Below are 27,250 nucleotides of genomic sequence, written 5' to 3'. Positions count from 1 at the left end.
GTTGCATACAACTGTGCAGGCAGTTACTCATTATTTATGTGAAAAAGAGTGAACCCATCTCCCAACAAGCATCCAGGTCACTCCTAAAAAAAATATACATGACATCTAATAAATCATTTCTAGTTTTGTAGTCACAAGCCTCCTTTTTAGGTGTTAAGTATTGATTCTTTGATGTGCATGTAAGAGTTTGCTTATGAGCATAGGATGCTCATTTACTTGATAGCTATTTTAACCAAAGAGATTGAACATATTTTTTTAATCCCATATTTCTTTGCCTTCATGACTCTTGTTCTGAAGATTTAACTCAGAAACAGACAAGTTCAGAAACATTTATTTGTATGGCATTTTGTTTATTTTGATTCATAAACAAAGACAGAGAACTAAAAAAATAATATAACAAGTACTGATCAGTGTGCAATCCCCTCTGGACACATTAGTAGAAATGCAGTCCAAAGAAATAAATGAATCCTTTTTACGTTAATAAATCTGACTTTGTCAGAACAAAGATGAAAATGTCTTTTGAAGCTACTGAATTCCAGATGTTTTTATCTCATCACTTAATTGATTTGCTGTGGTCTCCTTGCACTCACATGCCCACATGGACGCCAGGTCTCCTTTGTACTCAAAAATTATCTTGGCAGCAGCATTTCTGTTTACAGTAATTAAGTGCCATTGTGTATATAGCTACCTGGTGTGGTAACATGAACAGCAGTAATAGCCTAATTTCCAATACTCCTCAACATGCTACTTGTCTTTTGGTAGGTACCAGTACCTTTTCTTGCTCAGAGCTGGTCTAGGAACTCTTACTGTTAACCAGAACTTTCTTCAACTGAAAGTAGTCTGCAGACTGAAAACTTGAAGCAGAATTGCAGGAGTCCAAAACATAAATCAAAATAAATGACACAGATGTGATAAATGGCAAATTTTACATGTGGGTTAGTCCAGTGTTGCGTGGAGCACAGCTGCAACAGCTTCTTACTAAAGAGTAGGACTACTCTGTTGAATTTGATCAGCCTTCAAAGTTACTTTTTGCAAAAGTAATGCAAGGTAGACTGCAATTGTTCAAACTGCAACCAGAAAGGCGATCTGAAACAAATAGTGTACGTGCAGGAAAAAATTATTTGGATACATGGAACAAATTTAAGATGAACATTAAACTTTTGAGATTTACAGACAAAAAGTTAGTATGGTTGTTGTAAAACTTCCAGGTATTTTGATAGTTTGCACAGGTCTAAACAGCTACATCTTTCTGGATCAACAAACCAGAATCTGTATAATTAAAGGGGTTGCTCTTGTGCATAATTGGCTTCCCACATCTCATTATTTTCCTTGTAGCCTCCTCTTCTGCCTAAGGGGGACCTAGGTTAATCTGTCAGCTCCAGTTAGTTTTGAAATTCCTGGGGCCATTTGCAGAGGAATTTCCCCTTTAGAGGCTCCCCATTTCCAAGTGAAGTTATTAGAGTGGTAATATAACCACTCACATTGTCAACAGTTCCTTAGTATTAGGAAGACTGATGGTGAAGGTAGAGAGATTTTGCAGGGTGAATCCAGAGTTCTAAAGAACATATTTGTGTTTGTGTGTGTATATAAAAACTTTTTACAAACTTTAACAAAAGAACATAGAAATTCATCTGTCGCATTTCTTATGCACATGCAAGTACACATACATTATAAAAAATTGATTAAATATGTTTCCTTCTTTGGTGTTCATAAGTAAACAAACAGTTGACCTGTACAACTACTTATTCCTGGATAACCTACATTTCAGTAGAAATGTCAGTCCTGAAAGTCTTACAAGAGATTTAAGGGTAACTGAGTAGTGTAATAATATTATCCTACAGTATTTTTGTTAGGACGTCGTTTCATGATGCTGTATAATTACATTTCTTGGGTAATAAAAAACAATAGTGTCTTTACCTGAAGACAAAAATCTGTCCTGAATAAAGGGGATAGATGACTGAAGCAGTGATTTGCATTGGATCCTGCAAACCTGTGCATATAACACCATAAGAGGAGCTGCATTTGTGGGTACTGCGAGGCCACATGCTTGGCCCAGAATCTGCTGGTGGTTTTTTCTGTTTTCACTAATGTTTTATAAACTTGCTGATGTAGTAGTGTGGTCATGTTTGTTCAGCATGCTTTCTCTCAAATCATGAATGACTGCTCGTGTTAACAGCAGAGCTTGTTTTACTTCATCTCTCTTCAAAGAAATGTAGGTCATATGTGGCTGTATTATAATAATTTTTCCTATTGGCATGGGAGTTAACATTTCATTTCCCTAATGTGTACTCATCAGGGGGTTTTTATGTCTCTCCATATCGAGCTTTAGCAACATGGTACTGTTCCTCTGTATAGCAATTACTGTCTTTCCAAAAACTTGATGTACCAGCAGCCTAGCTGAGAGAAATAAAGTGGAGCTATTAAAATAACCTTAAATGAGGCTGACAATAGGAGCTGTCTGCTGTTGTTCCAAAAGATTTTCTGAACTGGAAGTAATCAGTTAAGTTCTAAGGCAACCCTGTCAGGGATCTTACAATTGTGAAAATTCCCTCTTGCCACCCTGTGACTTCCTGAAAGCAAGTTCACAATCTTTGTAGACCTTAGCAGATTTATTATCCAAACTGCCTAGTACTGAATCATAATTTATAGGCATAATCTTTTATGTAGTCAATTTGAAAAATACATTTAAATTTTTTTTCTAAGTGATCTAAACATTGTATTTTCCATTCATTTGACTGTTTTTTGTACAAATGTGCAGAAAGCAATGTCGCAGGAACTAGATGTCGAAGTGTTACTGAGTCTAATTATTTACAATTCTTTTGCCACAATTTTTGTTATACTTTACACTTTTAACTAAGATATGCAAAACCTGTTTTCTCAGTGTTTTAAAGCAGAATCAATGTTTGGTGAAGAGCATGTCTTCATACTGTCTCTAGATGCTTAAGTCATAGCTGCTCTTAAATGTTGAACATTCTAAGTTTTCTTCAAATGTTTCTGTATCTACCCTGTTTATAAGCTGCTTGTGGTAGAGATCAATAGTGACCCTTTTCTCCCTTCACTTGAACTCAATTCAAATTACTGCCATCTGTTCATAATGCAGAAGTGACACATAAAGCATTCCGTGTTTTAAATTTTATGTCAGGGTCTGGATTTGACCACGTGCTGAGTCTCTCTGATTGCCAACTTTTGTAGCAAAAAAGTGTGTTACTATGAATGTATTGTTAATTTTTATGCATTTACATAAGTGTGTCTGCCAGGTTCAACTAGACACTGATAATGTCTAAATGTTTTACCAGATACTCCCTCTGAATGTCATACGCAGAAATCACTGAATTTCAAGTACAATAGGTTAATGGAATTTGAGAATTTTTGAACATTTATATCAGATTTACTTGAAGTATTGATACAAAACTGGATTTAGGTATATATTTCATTCCATCTTGACAGTTCAGTTAACTGAAATTTGAGATGTAAAACAGGTCATCATTTTATTATGATTGAGTTCTGTAACGATTCTGTTCAGTTAAAATACCAAATTGGTTCTGGTGATGATGGTTCCTATACTCTGTTAAGGGTTCTATGTGCTCTACAAACCACTTACACTCTGCAGCGATATTCTTTGCCTTCCACCTCCCAAAACTTTCAGTGGAAAGAGAGCAAGCAATGATAGACTTAGATCTTTGAAGGTCTTGCAGCTGCACAGTGAAATGGTACTTAGCAATTAATTTGTGCAAATTCAGTACATTTTATCAGCTTGCAGATATTTCTAGTGATAAGTTACTCCAAACTTTCTAAGCCTTGATTTGTTAGAAAATGAGCAATTTGACATTGAACCAGCAACAAGAGTTGCTATTTAACACTTCTGGCTAAACATGCTTTCTCAGTCAGTCGTACACAAGACACAACTTGAAATGTGTACAGCTTTCTATTTCAAAGAGCTATAAATAAAATCTTTCACTTTTCTGGAAGTCTGCCTTTATAAATGCTGACAAAGGACTTGTAATTCCAATCTGTTACTTTCAGCCTATTTTCAGTATGTTTTCCTGGTTTTACCTGAAATTAGTTTTTCTGAACGTTCTCTGAAGTGGGCATTCTAAAGATTAAATTTTTTCATTGCCTTTCTTCAGTACTTGTAAAGAAAGAATGTTGCATATGTAAAAACCTGGATTAAGACCACTTTACAGAAATTTACTGAATATCTAAAGAAACAGATATGTAAAATATATTACACGCTTTAACTGTTAGGAGGAATGTACGTATTGATGATAGATTGACATTATCTAAGAACTTTTTGGGTGGTTGTGAAAATCTTAACTCTGTAGCCCGCAAACATAATTTGTTGCAGAATTTTTCAAGGGTGGTTGTACTTTTGTGAGGTTTGGTTTTGTTTGGTTTGGTTTTTGGATTTGGGTTTTTTTTAACATTAAAGTACACTTGACCAGGTTACATGTAAAAGATAAAGCCAACAAATTATTTTAAAAATAAATCAAATTAACATATTCAAGTGTTTAACATAATTTAAATATTTAACACATTTACGATTCATCTTTACTCAGGCAAAATCAAAGAATCATTGCGTAGTCAAAAAGAAACAATGATACTATCCCAAACTGGATTGAATTGTTAGTTATGCACATTCATATTCCTTGGACATATTTGCAAACAAGCAACCTGAATTCTTCATGAGTTACACAAAACGCAATGTCAGTGGTTTGTTGCTAGGTTACAGTATTTCTGCTGTACCTAGTTAATGTTCCTGAAGAAGACGAGAGAGAAGAGCAGCAAACCTCTTGTTCACGTGTGACTCAACAGCAAGTAATAGTTGTTAAAGCTTTCTGCTCTTCTTCAGGGCTGCAACCAAGGATTGTGTACATTCTGAAACAGTACAGTTTAGTCTGTGTGAATCTTCATATGCAAGAAATCTGATATGTGAGTGGCTTGTGTTGTCAGTGATAAGCTTTAAGTTGCGGTGGAATTGAGCAAATGATATTTCTTTGGGTGGCTGTTGCACTTTGTTCTGTACAGTTATAATCATGTAATGCTTCTTGTTCAAAGTGCTTATGTGGTACAGGTAAGGAAGGCTATCAGTTTTCCAGCTCAGTTTATCAAAAATATTACTTCTCTTAAAAGAAGATTGTGTATGCTTTTTAAAAGTTCACACTGCCTGCCACAGGTCTTTAGTGTTTCAGGAGTTAGAGTGCAGTGCCTCTTTTGGCGTTCTGCCCTGTTTGTAGAGTGGATGAGCTGACATTTCACTTCTGCAAAGGAATCTCATTCCATTCCTTCTTTAGAAGGAGATTGTTTCAAGCAGTTCATAGGATGGAGATTTTTGTATTTTCAACTGACATTTTAAGTGCTAAAGAGTTTGTTGTTTCTGGTAAAGACATATTTGAAATCTTCAGTGCTTAAGGATAGTTCATTTGTGTAGGATAACAACAGATGTGATACTGTGCTGCATTTTGTTTGTTTTGGTTTTACCAAGTGTATTAGTTTTCTGATCAAATAATGTTAAATTTTGTTGATATTAGCATTGGATGCTATTTTGGTGGAAGACCTGTAGGCTTGAGGCTCAGTTATCCCTTATATAGCGGTGCTTGGTGGAGGCCTGAATTACAGGAGCCTCAGGGAAAGTTATTTTTTTCTTGGGAGTTCAATAGGTTACATGTTTCAGAACCTTCATTTTATAGAACTCTTTATGGCATGCAAAGTTGTGGCCATAGCTGGCTGCAGCTTCAAGGCATTTCCCAATGCCACACTACAGTGGTGGCCGGGAGTTGTCAGAAGATGAATTGACTAGAGGATTTTTTTAAATTGCTCTAAAAATTGAAGGAATTGGTAACAATTTGTAATAGAATCACAGTTTATACTGAGTACTACAAATGAGTGTAGTACTTGTAAACAGTGCAGTCTAATCTGTTTTATGTTGTGTGGGTAGATGCTGTGACTATTAATAACTTTGCTTTTTCTTCAAGTCACCTTGTTTTCTCTTACTGTGTCTGATGGGAGCATAAAATGGAGAAAAAAATAAACCACAAAACCCCCATGCACAACACACAAGACTGCACTTGCCAATTGTCCTGATTTGACTGTGCCTCGAAGTTACTCAAGGGGACAAGGAGGACGAAAGAGTATGAATGTGTTCCTCTTTGAGGCCTCAGGGGAATGCTGGGAAGCAGACAAGCACTACGTCTTCTACTATGCCAGATGCTCTTTCCTGATTTACTTTTTTTCTATCCTGTCAGCTCTGCTATAGCCTCTTTATTTATACAGCTCAGGAAAATGCTTATCATATCATGGCAGGTAATAATCTAGCAAAAAGAAGCATATTGCAGGAAAGGCAAAAATAAAACATATAAGAAGAGATGAATGGCAACAAGTCTGCCAAGGAAGTTGTTGAAGAACTGCACTGTCACTGACTTTCACCAAAAGGCAAATTATGGGTTAGAACAGATGTTATTTTAAATAAGGTGACCTGGGCAGAAATAAAAAGTTAATTAAAATACTGGAAAATACTGGAAAATACTGGCTTTGTAAAATGTTTTTTTCTTTTTATGGCCTGCCTGTTCTGGTTGTTCAAGTGTGCAGATTTTGGTGGAAACCTTAAAACTGGCAGTTATGAATTTTGGTTAACATTAGAAGCCAAAGTATGATAGTATTATATTTAGTAAGATTTAACTTAAAAAGTGAAGCTACCTAACCACTAATCAAAAAGACTGATGCGATTCTTTATTTTAAACAACAGCTAAGCAAATTTCCACAAAATGTAAAGCAGAAATTTGGGCAGAACAACTCTGAACTTCTGGGAGTTGGGGTTCTTCGGACCTTTGTCCACATAAAAAGCTAATTATATGAATATTAATAACTTTCTGGAAAATATATGCAACCTATCTAGACGTAGCAGAGATTCCAGTAGTAAACAGTAGCATATGTTGAGCATTTCCCAGAATTTTATTTTCCATTCAGAAGATTGTGCAGACCTTAGTTGATAGTTTACACTGCAGTGACTTACTGTTTGTTTAAAATTGAAGACAAAGTTGCAGCCTGTGGTGGTGTATTGGCAGACTAGTGCCATTGAGGGAGAGCACGCTTCTGTGTTTATAAGAGGCTTAATGCACTCAGTTTTGAAATTTTGATATTTATTAGTTGTTTGTTTGAAGGTCATATTCGATCAAAATCTTTGTCCATGCACTTCTTAAAACATTGCCTTTTTCCCCCAGAGATGTTTTTTTTTAAAGCAGCTGAAGAAGGTTTTTGATTTGCCGAGCTTATTAGAATTTAGATTAATTAAGTTTGTAATCAGATTTCAAGGATCATGTTCCAGGCCAGGGATTTCTCTTAGTTTGTTTCAAACGTCACTCCCAGGGCAAATTCTGCTAAACTGCATTTTCATGCTTTGCTGAGAAATTATTGCAGGTTTTGATTGCCATTACAGAGTCATTAATATTGTTAATGAGAGTGCTCATGGATAAGCACACTTAAGGAGGATCATCCCTGGGAATTGAGAGTATTATAGTTTGAGCATTTGTTAATTAGATAGAATTGGCGTATGAAGACTGTCAGATTTGAGGTGGATTTAAATGTTTATTTTTGTTTTAAGAGTGACTTTGGTTGTAGTGACTTGATTGGGATTTAAATTGGAAATAACGTTCTTCTTGGGAGTTGTTTTAATGTTCTGATTTTTCCTCAGTTTCTGTATTCATAAACCGACCTGTTCCTCCATATTGAATTCTGTCCAAATTCTATTCAGTAGTATTCACTTAGAACTTTTGCCCTGCTTTAATGAAATTGATAGAAAAGCCCTATTGCATCAGGTGGGAACAGTATCTTGTCCAAAATTTCAGGCATATGAATATTATAAAATCAGCTCTGATGTCCTTCAGCAGGTGACCGAGAAACATTTCATCAGAGCTCTTTTGTACTCCTCTCTGAGGGTTAGTGACTGAATATGCATTTCTTTTTATCCTGAACGCCTGAAAGTCTTCAAGATTGCCTACTCAGACAAGTGAAAAATGTTTTTGTAATCTTCACTACAAAAACATTTTTTTAATAATAATTCTTATAAGTCTTTGACATTGTCATACATAGTATAGATTCTTAGTGGTGTTCCGTGGAAGATTTCTGTTCAACAGAAGTGGGAAACTTATCAATTAAAGATTTTTCTATGAATGGGAGGAGAGTTAGAGCAGGGATGGAGCTTTTAGAGCATTGAAGATTGACTAAGAAGCACTTAAGCTTTACTCTCTAATTTTGCTTTTCACTACTTGAAGAAAAAAGTGAAAAAACTTCCTAGGAGCCAAAGTACAGTTGAAACTGATAACAGTGATCAACATTTTACTGATGCTTATGGATCTAGCTGATGGTGAGATTAAAACAAATTAACTCCTACTTAGATTGTTTTATAACTTCTCTTTGATATAGAAGTTCCTGTTGTTTTTCTCTCATTTGTCTTGAGAACCACTAGAACTAGAAACTAGTGAATTTATGAACTTACGAATGCTGGCTTTCAGACAGCATACAGTATTATGCTGCTTTAATATGTAACTTGGTGGAGACAACTGTAGTCAACGTTTGCAAAAGCAGAAAGTTGGCACACTGACCAGTGACTAAAAAAGAATAATCTTAGTTAAATTCATCTTTGGGAGAATATATTTTAGAAGCTGTAGTAGACTGCTAGAATTTTATCTCCATTTATATACGTTATTGTTGCATAGAAAATGAAGATGAATCTATTAGTGTTCTCATAGGCAGAATCAGGAATGATTTAGTATTAAAACTTGCAGAAACAGGAACAATTTCAACTAGAGTAATGAAAAGGATGGTGTTTTGCAGTTACTGATGTAGAGTTGGATTATACAGAAACATTAAAATGTTGAAAGGTGGGAAAAAACCCAAGTAGTCCATGTGGTCGTGTGCATTTAGTGTTGATTGTGTTTTATGACATAAGTACTTGTAAGTGTAGAACCAGAAGAAATTCAGGTTTTGGTAGTCAGTTCTCCCCCACCCCCACGCATGTGTACTGGGTCAGTATCTGTTCCATTTTATTGCTGGGTGGAAACAACAGGAAGAAGACTGAGTCATAGTAACAGACCAGTCGTCCCCCCCCTCCCCATGTCTGCAGCTTTTGAGGGGATCTAGGTGTGGTGGCCTCTCCTTTGCCCCATTCAGTATGTAAGAGGTGAAGGGAAATTTTTTCTTCCTATACTCCTGTCTTCTTTTGCATGGCTTTTATACTGGAGGAAAGTTCATTTTGAGTCTTCGTTTTTAACTTTGTCAAAGTAATACACCTCTGTGTGATGCCTGTCTCTAATGTTTTCAAACTTGCATACATAACCTGTTTCATCTGTTTTAAACTGTAAGTGGGCTATGTGGAAGATTTTTTAAAGTACCCTTTATCTCCCTCAGAAATGTTCATTCAACATTTAATCTATTGATTAGTGTTGAACAGTTAGGTAGACATTTTTACATATCTGACTGATCATAAAGTCATTTTCCTAGATGTCTAGTCATTTTCTGTATCAGTTTGGACTGCTAAACAGCACTTACAGAAATAATGTTCACCCAATTCAGGTTCTGTTAAGAATAACAGTTGCTCAAATCATCACATAAGCCTGCTCACTGTGGTGTTCACTGCTGCACAGATCACAAGCAACAGAGGAGCATTTCTGGAAGCCTTGCTAAAAGTCTAGTCTTGTGTTTGGTTGGACATGAAGGTTTTATAAAATTTTACAAGGCAGAGTGTTTGCAGACTTAAGATGAAATGCTTGCATGCTACATCCAGCATTTAGATTTAGAAGTGAGGCCACAGTGTAATTAACATATCAAATTACAGCCAAGCAAATCTTCTGGCTGATGTAGAACAGTGCAGTAGGTGTAATGTAAGAGAATTACAAAAATGGAATCCAGGTAACTGAGTGCTCAAGATTACATGTCCATTTTTAAGAGCAGAAGTTATATACTTTAACAATCAGAAGCTATGCAAGTAATCACAGCAACAAATTCAATAATTACATAAGGTAGGTAGAAAGATAGAATAATTAAACTGACATCAATCAAAATATAAATAGTGAATTGAAGCAACTGGAAATGAAAGATACCAGTATTCTTAACGTTATCACCTTGGTTTAGATTTTGATGATGTTCCTCTGGGGAAGGAATCAGAAATCCACCAACTTGCTTTCAGGAAAACTCTTACAGACTATATGTAACACAAGTATCTTTTCAAACTGCAATGTCCCTCCTTTTTATCCTGGTTCTGAAGCCTTTGAGATGATGTAAAATAGATTTCCACACTGACACCTCGTGGTAGTTCTGAAATGCAATGAGGCTTGAAATGCTACCTGTGGGTATTTTGCAGGTTTAAGCATTAGGTGCTATATCCTTCAACCCTTCTGAAGTGGTCTTATTGACATTTTAAAACTTCAAATGATCAACATCAGACCTTTATGCACCTCTCACAAGGCAAAGAAAGTAATGAATAAATGTGTAATTTGTTTTACTCAGCCGGTATAATGTATTTAAAATGTGTGTGGACTCTGTGAAGGAACTAATGCTTAAGAGTTAATTCCTTTCCTGAGGAACTCCTGTAAAAGCACAGTGACATAGTTTTATCGAGGTACTATTTTACTGATGGTTTGTATATTTATTTATATATAAATATAAATAGATATATATGTAAATATATATATATATATATATATATATATATTGCAGTGTAAATGAGCTCAGGAGAAGGACCACATCAAGCACAGTCACCTTATGTGGCTGTATCCAGAGTCCCAAACTGACTGTCGTCGTGATACGTTGATTCATCTGGACTCCAATCCCAATTAGGTGTGATGTATGTCAGTAAAACAAACAATAAGAGCTATGACAAAGCCCTTCAAGATTTCCATAAAAATGGTTGCAAGGGCTTCCTTCACCCTGATATCAGGTTCATCCTAAGTTCCATTTAGAAAATATTTTGAGTCAGACAACGTGTAAGAGCTTCTGCATCAGGAAAGGGAAGGTGCTAAGTTTTATTATGCCATGACTCCGTTAATCTGTTTAATATTTATCCCCCACCATGTCACATGCCCTTTTGACGCATGGATATTATGAGTCTACCTATACAATAAGCTGCTTGTAAAAATGTCTGTTTCCTTCACAGTGGATGCAAACTTGAGTCCCTCATTCTTTATTTAGTTCTAGCTCAGACAAGCTCTTGTAGACTCAACAGACAGATATTCATTAAGTCCATGATTTGTGGAGCTGTTCCTTAATTGACAATTAATTTTATATGTGTAAAATTGAACTAAGCACTACTTTCCATTATGAAAATAATGACAGCCATTGGTTGGTCCTCACACTACAAAGGTTAGATTCAGATATAACTTTTGTTTTCTGTGAAATTTCTGCGTGGATGCAAAAAAAGCACATTAAGAAAATTCAGTTAATTAATTTGGGAACATGGGTAAGACTGTTTCACATTGAAGTAGCTGACATTAATATGAAAAATAGTAAACATTATAAAAGTTTGGCACCTAAATCAGATAGTTTAATGTGGCATAAAATTCACCATAATCAGTGATGAATAAAGAGGGTCATTCAAGCCCCAAAAGAGTGAATTACTCAATGTATTTAGTCTTTTAGGCAAAATAGCTTTTATGAATATTGATAATTTTTCTGATACTCCTCAAAGGATGTTGGAAAGGAAATTAAGTAATATATTGTTTAAATATCTGTAATACATTATTGCTTGCTGAAAACTGTTCTAGTAGTTTTATTTTTTGTGGCTTCATATACTCAGTATGTTTGTCTGTGTGTATTAACACATTGTAGAATCAGTATCAGTTATTCTGAACTTTTACTCATTTTTCATTATTCATTTATGTTGCTTACTTTATTTTTACCCATTTCTGCATATTTATTGAGAATTTTCTATTTATCTTTCTTTTTATTAAACAGGAATTATTGAGACTGCAGATCATCTGGATCGTGAGACTACTTCACATTACTGGTTAACTGTTTATGCAACAGACCAGGGCGTTGTGCCTTTATCATCTTTCATTGAAATCTACATAGAAGTTGGGGATGTTAATGATAATGCTCCTCAGACCACAGAACCAGTTTATTACCCAGAGGTCATAGAAAACTCGCCTAAAGATGTATCCGTCATTCAGATTGAGGCATTTGATCCAGATTCTAGCTCAAGTGAAAAGTTAACCTACAAGATTACAAGTGGAAATCCCCAAGGATTCTTTTCAATAAACCCCAAAACTGGTAAGCACAATACAGTGTTTTCTTCCAAGTATGACTGAATCAACATATTTGCATAAATACATATACCACGCAAAATCAAGACCTTTGATTTAATATTGTAAGCATGCTTTTACAATAGAGTTAACCTGGTATCTTGAGCTATGTCAATATTATTAAGTTATACAAACAAGTAAAAGAGGATTTGAGAGCAAATCAGTTGGTTCAAAGTACAGGATATCCACGTCATACACATTTTGGGAAGGTTTGCTTCAGAATAGCTTCACTCTAGACTGGTCAGTACCTGTACTTCCTTTTGTAATGCAGTAAATATATAGTAAAAGTACATCTTTTAGCTTAGTGTCATCCAAATTGTTTCTAATAGTCTTAGTCTTCCAATTTTCATGCATGAGTTTTTTATCAGGCTTTGTTTAGGGGTTTTTTTGCCTCCTGACAGTGTTAGTATAAGCAATGTATGCCATTTATTAACTGCAAACTCACTTGTTCCACATTCAAAAGTGACTGTCTTTGTAAGTAACTGTTGCTGTTGTAAGAAATGGAAAATTTGGAGGATAATTTGCAGATGCGATTGTTATGTAATGAAAAGAGTCTGAGTTCAGTGGTTGGTTAGAAAACTTCAGAAACAACATATTGATGTTCTAACAAAAAAGTACAAATACAAGAAAAAAGTTACCTTTTAATAACTAAATTACAGATACTGAAATGTGTGTGGGGCAAAGATACAGGAAGCACATAAAATAATCCATTTTAACTGAAGCTACATAGTGATTTTGAAAGAAACGTAGAGATTGCCTACCATGATTTCTGAATAAGCACAGAGAAAGTAGTGCATATATTGGGTGTTTTTTCCATAGATCTTTCCTAACATTACAGAAGGATTTGGTTTTAATCAAATTTATGGGTTGGGCACAACTTAGCATTTCATGTGTTGCATTTAAGTACTGTTTCACAGTGCAAATTACAGGAGATGCTTTTGATTCACTCAGATTTTTTTTTGTCAGAATTCAGAGATTTTTAGATTTTTTTAGTGGAATGGAGCAATAGAAGCCAAATTCATTTAGCTCTTGCTCTTTCATGGAGGGAATTTCAGGGAATTGAAAGGAATGAAAACTAGGTAAAAAACATGTTTTGAGGGCTGGATGAGCACTGTGGCCTTCATTCTGTTTCACAGTTGTTTCAGCTCAGGGTATGAAAGACTTGTGTGCTGTATCAGTTACAACTGCTGTGTCAGCAAAAGTCTGAGTGCAAACACAGGTACTTTACTGGGGTTACTTCTGACAATAACTTCTTTGTCAGCATGTGCTGCATCTGCTTGTGAAGACATTGCCAAGAGGGACATATGAAATAGCTGTACCAAGAGATCTTTAGCATAGTTAAAGCTTGTATCTAAATACTATATTTACAGAAGCATTGAGTTTAGAACAAAGGCAGCCTAAGAAGTAAAAGAAGAAAAATTCAACTGCAAAGTCTTCTAAAACGAATGCAGAAACTTTATCTGTGTGTGCATCCATGCTTTATTTCTGTTTGTCTTTCCTTACACATCATGCAAAAGGAAAAAATTTCCAGTCTTCTGTATACTTTCTCACCCTTTCTGGTTTTGAAAAGTACTGTTTTCCTGCTACTTTGATATTTCTTGTTGTCTTAATCAGTGATATTGATAAAAATGGGAGTAAAATTGCCTATGAGTTCGGTGAAAAGAACTCAGTGACTGCAGCACTCAAATTGCAAGTGAACATAAACTCTACCTATATTCATTTAGTCTTTACTGTATAATTGGCCAATTATTTTTTTGTTGCCGTTTCTTTTCCTGTATCTCATTTTCTCTTTCTCATTCTTCCTGTCCTCTCCTATTCCTCTCTGTCTTCTGTATCACTCTGCAGCATTTTCCAAACTTTGTTTGAAAAAGCCTATTGCATGCCTCCCTTACCTAAGTTTTGAGAAATGTCTTTTTTCCTATAGAAAAATTACTGCAGCTGAAGATCATGATTTGTCTTCAGACACAGTCATGGATTTCCATGTCAATAGCTTACTAGGAATCTCATTTATGTTTGAAAAAGAGCTTAAGGGAGCTCAACACAGTGGATGGTGAAGTGATAAGGAACACTTAATAGGAAGCTGATGAAGATTTTCTGTCAAAGAGTTTTTTTACCACTTTTATTGTAGTGTGCTTGCTGTGGAAGCAAGCAGTGCAGTCCATAGTTGTTCTCAGCTGTCTGTGAAAGGAAAAATCCCAAAAGAAGAAAAAAAAGCAAAAAAACCTATACTGCAAAATGCAGGCACTGAGAAGAAAAGAATCTCCCTCTGACTTACATTAATTGGGAGAAAATTTATTTTAAAATATGTTTAGGATCACAGGGATAGGTAAATTCATTGATGTCTATTATTCTTAAAAATGTAATGCTAGGTAAACATAAACAGAAAAGGGAAAAGAGGAGGGCAGAGAAAGAAAACCTGTTTAGTTGATTTTATGTTTCCAGAGTGCACTCAAGTAAGTTCAATGGATATTAAATAGTTTGCTCATATGTATTATCTTCCTATTATATAAGACACTGGATTTCATGCAATCTAATGATTTGTCTTGTTTTTTCTGTACATGTTTGGTTTGAAACTAATTTGAAAATTATACTATCATTTCATATCTCTAGTAACCTTTAAAACAGTATCTTTGTGTGTGTTATGTGTTTCTGATTTGGAGACTGACTGAAGTGAAATAGGAAATGGGTACAGCTGCAAACAACTTCCATGGGTTTCCGATAACACTGGAGAATTACTTACTGAGGAAATGAAGGGCCAGTGACTGCACAGTAGTATTGACTTCATTTTTAACAAAGGAAATCTTTGTTTCTTTAACTACTTGTGGGTTTTAATCCCAACTGACCTAATATTTTTGGAACTCGTATAAAACCGGTATTACTACATTACACACTAATGTGATTTAAAGTTAAATAAAGAACCAAGCACTGAAATTGTTCTTGTGACTTCCGTAGCTGGCAAACAGTGCCAGGCTTAATTATTTTTCATTCACGTCACACAGGTTAAAGCATATGTAGCAGCATTCATGTGCCCAACTGTTTACTTGTCATGTGCAGAGAAAATAAAGTGTTTGATTACACTGTCTTTAGAACAGATTCTTTTTTCTTTACCTTTACTGAAAACGTTACCAGAATTAATCCAATTGTTTGTTAAACTCCTGCAACCAAAGAGTGTTACATCAGTAACAAAAGTTTGTGTGGGCATACATTTGGAAAGAGAGTTTAATTCTGCAAAAAGTTGCTTTTCTTCTCAACTTTAAATATTGTTTAAAGCACTGGAAGTGCTATTAGACTAGTGGTTTTCAGCCTGGTCTTTTTTGAAGCTGGGAAAACATGTTCATCTCCTCATCCACTCACTCTACAATGTTTAGGGATTTGACACTTGAAAAGATAGAAAATTTGCCATAATATAGGCAACTATGGTAAAAATTACTTTCAAGCATTTATATAGAGATCATTTCTTTTAAATTTTAGGTTCTGATATTGGGGCTTTTGTATTTATTTATTTTATTTATTCTCTTACATCTCTTAGGAGACAGAGAAATGGTAGGTTCTGGGAAAATAAATGGCAAACACAGCAGTCATTCCTTTCTCCTTTTTCTGTCCTTGGAATTACATAAAAACTTCAGGCCATACTCTGCACTATCTATTTTGTAAAGCAGGAGTTTGAAAGAAAGTGATGTTTTCCTTCAATTTTCCAATTTTCTGAAACAGAAATGGTAGTGGAGACAGATTCCCTCTATATCATATGTTCTTTTGAGATGGAACATGTAAAGTGAAAAATTATAATTCTAGACAGCATAGAGACAGTGATCAGGTACTTTTATGAGCCATTTGCTTAGTACCACCTTCACATGGGTTTTCCAAGATACCAGTCTTTCCCTTATAGACTCTCTCAGTACTGTAACTTAATGGAGTTTGTGTATATAACAACCCTATGACATTAGTATTGATTAACTTCCTATTAAGGGAAAATATATGGCTCTATAAGAAATAATATGTTTTCTACCTGAAAAAAATTACAGTAAAGTCACTGTCAAAAGCTAAGTAGCAGGCGGTTGTAAATTATTCTTCAGCTTTTCTGAGAGCTGAGGCAAGATGTTTGACAGCAGTTTATGTGATCATCTCTGTTATAACTGAAGCATGGAGGTCTTTACATAGGGTTCAGTTACAAAAACAATTCCTTTTAAATCAGTAAATAAACACTGCGGTGTATTCCAAACATGTTATAATAGTATTGTCTTGTAAATATAGGAAACAACATGCAGTTAAAGCAAAAAAAAACCCCAAACCATCAATATTGTATAAATCTCCAAATTCTCATTTAGAAGTGAGTATTTTAGAGTTTAAATATATAGGAAGTTAGAGGGCCTCAAAAGAAAGCCTCTAATGGTGATAGAAATACGTTCTTAGTGTGAAGAACTTTCTCTGTACCTTTGTAAATACATGTGTCATTCATAAACCGTTCTTAACGTGAGAGAGAAGATAGTAAGAACAACTATATCTAACAGAGTTGTTGTACTATTGTCTTAACTTTTCTTTCATATAAAGAAATGAAATGACTAGCCAAAGAAAATGCCAAGATTATTTGTAGGTTTAAATCCCTGAAACACAGAGTGCTAAGCTGCACCTTGTTTATCCATATACAGAGATCACTGCAATAAGGCAGTTAAAAAAAAATAATTATTCATAATGTTAGATCATACAGTGTTTTTCCTGGCATGCAAATCTTAGTTCCTGCCTCAATTCCTTAAAGATTAAAACTTTTCCATCTGTGTCAGTACTATAATAAATGATCTGGAAAAATCTTCTGCCAAATCACATTTTAATGCATCCTTTTCAAGTCTTTCAAAAGCTTTCTATATTTCAACAATAGAAATATAGTTCTGTTTGTTGGCTTTTTAAGGAGACACATTCTTAAAGTTGTCTTCCTTTTCAAATTTAGAAGACTGTATTTTCAAATTGAATGACTAGTTCTTGATATTTACAAAGCAGGATCAAACATCTCTTGCATATGATGAGCTTTCTTTAGAAAATCCTCATTGTTTGAATTAATAAAAAACAAATAGTGAAATAAATCACATAGGCACATGCGCACACAAAAAAATCCAGTGATGAGCATTTGGAAGGTTAATTTCCCCTATCCTCAAAATTTGGAGGGAATAGATTTTGTCCATAACAGTCATTTAGCTAGTTTCATATGTGTTCTCTACAAACTAGTTAATTAAATATTATTTTTCACATTGTTATGTTTTAATACTTTAGTTAGGAAAACATTGTGACTTTCACATTTGAGTCCAGTGGGTGGTCTCTCATTTGTCTTGGTGTAGATGGAGTCTTAGATATGCTAAGATAACTGAGATCAAAACCTTCACTTTACAGTTTTGTTTCCAAGGTATTATTATAAGAGACCACACTTAAAACTAATGTTTCTCTTCAGGTTTATGTTATCCTGTAGAGTTATTTGGAAACTAGTTACCCAAAACATACTTTGTTATTTTTATTACATACTAAAGAGTAAGAAACTTTAACTAGACATTTTAATTTCTCATTCTACTTAGAACATACCACAGCTGTTCTCATGCTTAGCAAAAAAATATAATGCAAGTAATATCAGACTTTCCACTCTTCCTCTGTAATTACATGTTCCTGTTTGTAGAATTTTATTAAATGCCAAAGAATGGTAATTTCTCATGTTGCTTACAGTCATTCTCACCCAATGTCGTCGTTACTTTTATGCTTGAATTTCAACAAAAGCAGTCTTAGTAAAAAAAGCTGAATTGCAGAAGAGCAATTTTGACATCAAGACAATAGCCAACATGGAATCCTGCTCTGGTATTTCTCCTGAAAATCGTGTATTTTTAGCTTGCTGTTATAACTTTCTAAATCTCTGGTTTAATGTTTGCTTGTGTGTCAGTATAATTGCATTGCACACAGATTTTCACTTCATGGTTGTTGCTACTTAATGGTAATTACAAAGCTGCTTGTTGATGAGCACTTTTGTTTAACTCAATGAGAAAAGTTCAAAATTAAGTTTTGTTTAAGCTGTCTTGTGCTTCTGAGACAATATTTGCCAACTATAAAAAACAGAGACTGTGTGTTCTTTCTTTGTGAATCTGTAAATCTTCCTTAATCCATGTGTGTTTTGCAGCAGTTTTATGCGACATTAATTGTGAAACCATAAAACTTCTGTGGCAGAGGAAGTGACCTCAAAACTAACCTCAGTCTTTTAATAATTGGATTTAAAAAGTCCTCTCAACTGATGACATTTTTTTTAAAACATACTACAACTGAATACCGGCTACTATGAGTTGAAAATGAATTTTCTTTAGGGGGAAAAAAAATCCAAACAAATCCAAGTTTGGAAAGCAGCGTGGGAGTTCTTTGGTCAGGCACTACAAATGCAGTAATATTATGTCAGAGTTGAAATGTTACTTCAGGATGATGTGAAATTTTATGGCAGTAATGGTGTAATTAATTATTGAAGATAGTATGTCTCAAAATGAGATAATAAAGGTGAATGATGAAGATTAGGTTACTTAAAGAGTTAATTACTGAAGGCATTTGAGCTTTGAATTGATGTGGCTTTGGTATACCAGATGGTGCTGAAGGCAAGAGTATTTTTGCAAGGTAAGCAAAGATAACAAAAATTTATAGTGTTCTCTTGATCAAAGTTCATTCTACAGAAAATTTATTATTACTTGCTAGTCTCCTTTTGGTAATCATACTTAGTTTTTGTTGTTTTATTTTCCATTCAAAATTTTAGCTATTTCAAAATTATTTATTAATTGCCATGTTCTTTCTGTTTTCATCTTATACTACTTGTAACTTACAGTTCTAGTTTTTATTATGTAGGAGAGAAACAAGTTACCAAAAGAATCTCATTGACAGTGAAACTGGATGTGTCATAAATGCTGTCAGTCACTTGGAGGGCTGTATCTTAGACTTCGGTTTGTTTTCTCCAGTATAACTATTTAGGTGAATGATTATTTTATATATATTGATTGTAATATTTCAAAAAATAGTTTTACTAGTAAAAGAATTACTGTAGAAACAGTTATACCACTCTTAGTAAATTCAGACTGCAAAACATACTCTGTGACTCATTAGAGTGTACAAAACTACATAGTTTACTTTTACAGGATATATTTGAACATTTTTCTATAATTACATGATCATTAAACACAGATTTTATACTCCATTTGAAGTCTAGTTGAAATTGAAGCTCTACAGTGTTTATTGGATTGGATGACTTAGTTGTTCATGTAAAGTTTTTTTTCCTCGTTATGTCATACATTAATAATCTTTGGTGGATTGCTTGTCTTTGCTCCTTGCTTGCAATCACTAAAATGATTAATGAGTACTCTGATTGGCAAATGCCTGATCTTTGTAACTGGATCCTGTTAAAACAGTTTGCGGGAGTGACTCAGCCTCAGATGTACACCATGTACTTATGCTTTATAGTAGTAGAGTCGAATAGTTAAATTGCCTGGTTACTGATTAATGTAGTGATTGTTGGTATGAAAGATCAGTCATAGGATTAAATAACTTTTTGACCCTATATGCAAAGCTTACAGACTGTCTTGGCAACAAGTAACAAACTCATAAACACTGATATTACTGTACTTCAATATATGTCTAATGTGCTGACACAAGCACACCCTGTAGACTAAGATAGGTATCCCTTATTTGATACAATCTTGACTTGGGTAGGACTGAAATCTCAATTACTACTTTACTTTTCACGGAGTACCATTCAAAGGGTAAGACGTTTATTCAGCTGGCATAAATATGCCAAAAATGTTTTTCATGCATGAAATCCAGAGCTTATGTGTCAGCATCTGAAACAGGAATAAGGAAGTGCCTGAATAAAAAGAAAGGGTGATCTGTAGAGTAAATAATGTGTAGGTCTATAAAGCATTTTAGCCTTTACCTATGGGCCTGTACACTGTGGGAATGTCCTGCTGGATTTTGCCTGAACTGCTACAGATGGGAACTGAAAGGGGAAAGGCATGAAAGCTATGAAAGACTACACTAGTTGCTATATTTAACAGAAAAGGAATGCTGATTTCAGCACAATAAAGTGCAGTAGGTCTCCTTTTTAGTTTTTCTGAAACTACCTATTTATAGGGTAGTGTAACTTATTTTGTTGCCATGTGAAGTGGAAAACTACTCCTTTAGCCCTGAAAGTAGATTTAAGCTGCCTAGAAAAGTGCAACCTGCTAAGCCACAAGCTGTAAGGAGTAATAGGCAGAAGTGGTCAAAAAAAAGTAGGGTTCAAGAGGCCAGAGAGAACAATCCAGCAGCAACATAACTCTAGCTAATGGATAGAGTACTCAGCTAAGAGTGGAAAAAAGAACCTGGGCTCTTGATTTCTCTTGAACAGTAGTATCATTTTACAGTTTTTATTGAAAGAACAGAAATTATTGATTTTAAATATTTATTTATCTGAGGAGGCGTTTGCAGCCATTTGATGTGTTTGTAAATTGTTTGTTTCTTTTGGGACTATGTGTTTACAGTCATATTCAGCACTTGAAAATTACTGGTGACAATTCTGTTGTTTTTACTGAGAACTATTCAAGAGCTTAGGATAAAGGAAAATTTAAGAGTAAAAAAGTCAGATTGTTAAGGACAGTGTAAACCTGAGTTTTTCTGTTCCTTTATGGTATGCTTTCTCCAATATGATAGCTGGTTAGAACTATGATGTTACTTGTTTCTTAACTCGGCAGCCCACCTTCATGCTGATAGATTACAATGGCATACTGTCTAGCTTATAATGATCATCTATACGTGACTGAAGAGACTTGGAGTTTATATTTTGTCAGCTGCAGAGCTTAAATCTGTTCTTAAATCGCTCTGCTATTACTTTTGAGCTGTTTTTATTAACCTGTTTATTTTGGTTGTGAAGTCTTGTCTTGGCTTATGTAGAAGACAAGATTTAGCTATGGTCTTGCCAAAAAGCTTGTCTCAATATCATTAGAAGGGAAGTATGGGCCTTTTCTGATGGTCACTGATTATAAAGTAAGTTACGTGTAAATCATGATTAACTTGAAATCATTTGAATGAATGAACACTGAAAAAAGACATCTTTCTGTGGCAGGGATGAAACAATCATGGGTCATTATGCGTATCGGTTGTTTTCTCCATATTTCATAAAGTGTTAAAATACTGGAAGCAGTTTAAAACAATGTCATAAGAGATCTGACAGCAACACTTGGCGTTCACTGTATTGTCAGAGATATCTTAAGATATGACTTGATCACAGTATGTACTTTCATGAGGAGGAAACTGTTGATTCCAGTAGACTTCTTAGTCTGTCAGACAAAAGAACACTATATTCCTCTGTCTTGAATTGGATTTAATATACTATTTCTTATATGAGAGTGATTAGTAGGAAATCCTGCCTTGGAGGCATAACAGCCTCTTTATCACTTGAGGAGACGTAATTGGTCTTCGTCTTAAAGTATGTATGCTGTAATTTGCCCATTGCTTTAGGGTTGTGTTATGCAATAGTCAAACTAGATTATCATTACAGACATACGTGAATTTAAAATCCATACTTCCTTCAACTCTTACGCTGACTTATATATTAAGACCTTCTAAAGAAAATACCAAGGTAATTTTTTTTAACATTCATTAGTAATTTGTCATTTTTTAGGTTGAAGGGGAGGGAAAAAAGAGGTTAAATAATAATACATTGTATGTAAGCTGATCTAAAGCATTAAACTGATGCAGTCTACAGAAACCATTTCTGCTTACTGGATATCATTTGCATGGAACATGGAAGACAAAAATCTCATCAACAAAATATGACCTCCCTTATATTTGATTCCAGTATCTTTTATATATGGAAGTTGGAGATAAAAAATTTTGTACCTGCTTTCCATATTTCATTAAACCTTCAGTGCCAATGCATTAAAAAATCAGAGAAACTGTTATTTCTTTTTATACACTACAATTCAAACAGTGTTGAACTGTGTTCAAATCAAGCCTATCAGTTCAAACTCAGTGAAGGCAGCTTGGCAGGCTTGGCATCTGCTTTAGTCTCTTGGATCATGGTGAGTTAGTCCTGTCTAACAGCCAAACTCCCATCCAGGTCCAGAACCTTCATCTCAAGCTGAATATGCCGTTATAGTGTATATTTGTGAAAGCATGAATACATATGTTTGTAGGTATGCCTGTAGTGGGGAATGCATGATGTATATACACAGCAAGATAAACATTTTCAGCGTTCCTCCTTCCCTTTCAGAGACCACTTTTTCTGATCTCTTTTACTTCTTTCATCCATGCCATAAAGATAGCAAATATCATGGAATTAATATTAACTTTCTTAACATAGTGTCTACTGAATGGTGTATAGGGTTTTTTCAGCATTGAATGGAAGTTGTTGATGTACTATTTTTCAAGTGCAGGTGGAATGTGTTGCATCTGGCCACTACAATGAAAACTTACATGGGATAAAATATGTCCCTGCTAATGAGAGCTCTCTTGTACTGTTTCCTCTTCCAACTGTAGCAATTTTATTTATATTTAGGTAAATGAATGCTGTGTAGCTGCATTTTGTCTGTTTATTTTAATATTTAAATTAGAAATTGTAAGTAAATCTTATTTAAAAACAGTTGTAACTATTTTGATTTTTCAGTAGACCACAAATAGACATCAGAAATCCCTAGAATGTAAACTCCCAAGAGGGAAGGAAGGAAGACAATTGTGTTTGTCACCTGTTGTGGGGTTTCTGTTTTGTTTTCATTATGGATGTTTACAGTTCAGTATACTACCTTTCCAGCTAGTCAGGCAGAACAGCTGTGATTTATCCAGACTTTCTCTTAAATTATTAAGACAATGTTATGAAAATCTTTCTGATGAGGTGAGTTTTGAAGCATCACTGAATAGAAAAATTGCACCAATTTGCTAGAGATACCATTTACTCATCATTATCTTAGAATTGTTTGTTATGAATTTATGTTTTCCTAAAGATACTTGACCCATCTTGCCATAGTGTGCATTGATTTCCAGGCGGAGTAATAGTCAGTGATGTGAATTGCTGGAGCTCATTGTTGCTATTGATTGCAGGGATGAGGGGATAGGGGGAGTGTGATAAGAGGTGGCAGAAAGAAAACAGGAAAATATGACTGTAAAATGATGCTCTGTGAGTCAGTTTTGCTACAAAAACTAATGATTTGTCACAGCGACCTGTTTTCTCACACATGCTATCCTTTCCGTTATTCATCGGTAAACTAAATCTCCCCACCACATAATAAGGATTTCAGAACTGTTTATGGTTACAGACTCTTCAGAGATTAATTGGAATTATCTTTTACTTATCACTGCTGTGGTGTGGTGTATGCAAAGATGTGATTTGTGTTTTGTTTATTTGTGTAGAGAGAGTGACATGGGAAGGAGATCTCCAGTATGTTACAGAGAAGAGAGGGAGGTCAGTCTAAAAAATTTGAGAACTTTTGTTTTTGGAAGAGCGAGCAGAGTAGTGGCTGTTGTTGCAGGGAGCACACTTAGTATTAAGTCCACAGATTCTCCCCAACCCTCATAATGGACAGTCACAAAAGCCACACTACATAGAAACACTTGACCTTACTATCACAGCTTTAATTCAGAAAAGCTCTTCAAGAACTCATGATATCTGTCAGTGCAGCATTAAGCATTTTAAAAATTTAATGCTGAAAAATGTGGGGAAAATGGAATAACTTATAGATTGCCATAATCAAAACTTTTACAGTCTTAAGCTGTAGTTAAACACTTTATTGACACTGTATTGTCACTTGGGAAAGTGGCTAGCAGTAGTAAAGAGTTAAGTAAAAAGAATGTCATGCATGTGTATGTGATTCAAAATCCAGAAGTGTTACATTTCCTTTGTTGGCATTAGTTTCTGTTGAATATACAGGATATATATGGTGAAGTCTAAACCCTTCTGTTATTGTGCTGAAGTGTTTTAACAGAAGTGTGGCATGTTTGGTTGAAAAGACTAGTAGTTTTAACAGATCAAAACATATATACTTTATCCTTCCTGGATATTTTTCTGCTTACCCATTTGAGTTATATTGACCAGTTTCATGAGTAGATATTATATTTGGAATTAGACTTTCTTTGACAAACTTAGTATGTAGAATAGTGGCACCTAGTAGAATTCCATCTGGAGTGCTTGCAGCAAAAGCATTTGAGGTTTTGTTTTTCCTCAAACTATTAGTTGGCTTTTATTAGTGGTGACTCCAGTTTTAATGTCTCTTTGGCAGGGAAAAAGTGGGTAGGAAACCATTGAAAGGTGCCACCTTTCTTCTGTCATGTGTTAGCAGTTCTCTACTTGCTGCTGCTGTGACAGAATCTAATAATGTCAGAGGGTGCAAGCATAACAAGATATTTCTGCTGGAATTACTTTATTCTTCCAATGCTTTCTGAGATCCTCCCCCTCCTCAACCCAGCTATTTAACAGCCAACTCCTTCAGTGCTGAAATTTACTATTTTCAGTTGCAATTGTGTTGAATCTCAGGATATAAAGGCTTCATGGGGAGGCTTGTGCTAGCTTTCTCCGGAGTTACTCAATAGAAAGAGCTTATGTTTCTTGAAGTCACCTACAAGTCTTGTCTGCTTGAGGGAAGCAAATGAGGCAGCAGTCCTGCCATTTGTTCACTTTCAATTAACAGTTCTATGTTATTCCTCATAGAGCCTTTTAGAAGAAAATGTGTGGCTTGACCAACATCAGACGGGAAATTGGGGGGAAAGCTTTGTTTAGAATATGCAACAGTAAATATTTTCAGTTGTCATTGTTCACAGCTCTGTATTCTTTATGGGAATACATCACCTCAAGAAGGTTAATATTGAGTTGCCATAGTGCTAATGCAACATTTTTTTCCTTTAAAAAAAATGTAATGCCACTTTCTTTGTAATTAGGGGCAATTACTCCAAAATACCAAAAGATGTATCCTAAAAATATCATATATGTGTTATAAAAGAAAAAAAAATATAAAGTGGGAGAAGATCTCTATCTACAATGCTAAGTACAGAATGAATTTGATACAATGGCAACCCAAATTGCAGGAAAAACAAGGGCAGACTTGATCATAATTGTGACAGCTGTTGTTTGCACTATCTGTTTTTCAAAGAATAATTGTTTGAACATTTGAGAACTGTAATATTGCTTTATAGAGGTTTTGTTCAAATTACTTAATACAGGCCATGTGTTTCGTTGGTATATGTATACTACAACTGTATTTTGAAAGGATCATTGAGGATCATTTGACAGGATCACCACGCACTGGTGATATACAGTTCTGTTTTTATTGGCCTTTCTCTTCTATGTGAAATCAAAGTCTTTATTGCTCTTCTTACCTGCATGCTCTATTTTTTATCAGCTGTAAGACAAAGTCTTACAAAGTCTTACAGCTTTATCGTAGCAAATCCACCTTAAAAACTTTATAAATGGATTTTAACTTCAGATATAATAGATCTTATTACTAAAAAGCTTGTACTACAGTAGGAAAAGGAACATGAAGCATGTGGCATGCATTCTGATCTCTGTTACAGCCTTACTTGGTAATTGCTTCCCTGTTTTTTAGTTTGACAATTAAAGATCAAGATGGCAATGCTTTTCTGTCACTGTAGGAAGCTGGAATAGCTGAGTAAATGACCACATGACATTGCATAGTCTTCTGGATCTTGCATATGCTGGATACCTGCTGCAGAGAAGATGGCATGCTTTGGCTAGTAGTGCCTTAAGTTGGGTGAATCCAGATCCTGGTGTTTGCTCCATGAAAAGCCATGTTGGGTCTAGCAGGATTTACTAGCAGAGGCTAGGTGCCATGTGAACACAGAAGTGGTGTTTATGGGGCCACCTTGAACCTGCAAACAGGTTAATGGCTTTCATGCAGCAAAGTAACTGAGTTATCTCTGTGTCTGCATTCATAACCCACACCCCAGCAAGCTGTTCAACTATATTGAATGGCTCTATTAAACTGAGAGTTGACTGAGTTTACTTCTTGTGACACTCAATAGTTAAAATTCTGAATGTACTATTAGGCAGAGTTAATTCAAATAAGATCCTTTTTTTCTTTAGATTTCACTTTGTCATTTCTCACTCTTTTAACTTCTTTGTTTAAAGCAAGAGCTCATCATGCCTTCTTAATCTTGCATCAGAGGTGTATCAAACTCTTGCAACAAGATGTAACATCATGCATCAAAAATTTGTACTCATTCTGTGGAATTGCCAACAGCAACTTGTTGCTGACAAATCAAGCCAACACACACAAATTACTCTTTATTTCCACAATTAATGCATCTCTTCAGGTCATTCTTTTTCCGTTGCTATTACTAAAACTACAAGTAGATGTTTCTTTTGAAGCGATTAGTAATTATTCAAATAATGTTTGTTAGCATCCTTATGAATAAAGCACATGGCACCCTCTGAAAGCAAGACTTAATGTGAAAGAATCCATGTGTGTTGCTCCTGGGAGAAACATAACATGCACAGATGTATTGGAAAATAAAACTGTCTCAAGGGCTAGAGCAGTTGAGCTTTTAGATTACAAAGAATATTTTCATGACCCTAAGGGACTGGAAACTCCTTACCCCTTAAGGAAAGCATAAATTCTGCAAAAATGGAAAGGACCACCTAAGAAGAAATTGAGGTGGAGTATATCAGTAACTACTGGTTTAGCCTAACTTTGATTCAGATTATTTTCTTATAGGATCTCATTAATTATTCTTTTATGTTTACAGGTCTAATTACAACCACATCTAGAAAACTAGATAGAGAGCAGCAGGCAGAGCATATACTGGAGGTAAGTAGTTTCTTTAATTCTCTGTAAAACGGTGACCGCAAGTTCATTGCTTTTACAGAGAGTTAAGTTTACCGTAATTGATTACTATATGAAGAATTAAGAGAACTGGATTTCAGAATTAATTTGCTTTCATGTTCATTGTATTACAATGCAAAAAACTACCTATCTCATAAA

General features: G+C 34.9%; 1 protein-coding gene across 6 annotated transcripts in view; it reads left to right on the top strand.

The window, feature by feature from the left end:
• The window catches only part of FAT1 (FAT atypical cadherin 1), a 104,335-nt gene that overhangs the window by 24,902 nt on the left and 52,183 nt on the right, over positions 1-27,250 (top strand). For all 6 annotated transcript variants that reach the window (XM_061992041.1, XM_061992040.1, XM_061992045.1 and 3 more), the window contains exons 3-4: positions 11,944-12,258; positions 27,015-27,076. In XM_061992041.1, coding sequence (XP_061848025.1) covers positions 11,944-12,258; positions 27,015-27,076 — 377 coding nt within the window. The remainder of the gene's footprint in view (positions 1-11,943; positions 12,259-27,014; positions 27,077-27,250) is intronic.

This window comes from Colius striatus, chromosome 3, assembly GCF_028858725.1.
Source record: "Colius striatus isolate bColStr4 chromosome 3, bColStr4.1.hap1, whole genome shotgun sequence".
In the NCBI taxonomy this organism is placed as follows: domain Eukaryota; kingdom Metazoa; phylum Chordata; class Aves; order Coliiformes; family Coliidae; genus Colius; species Colius striatus.
Note: the sequence above shows the minus strand (reverse complement) of the source record. Positions and strands in the feature narration are given on the sequence as shown.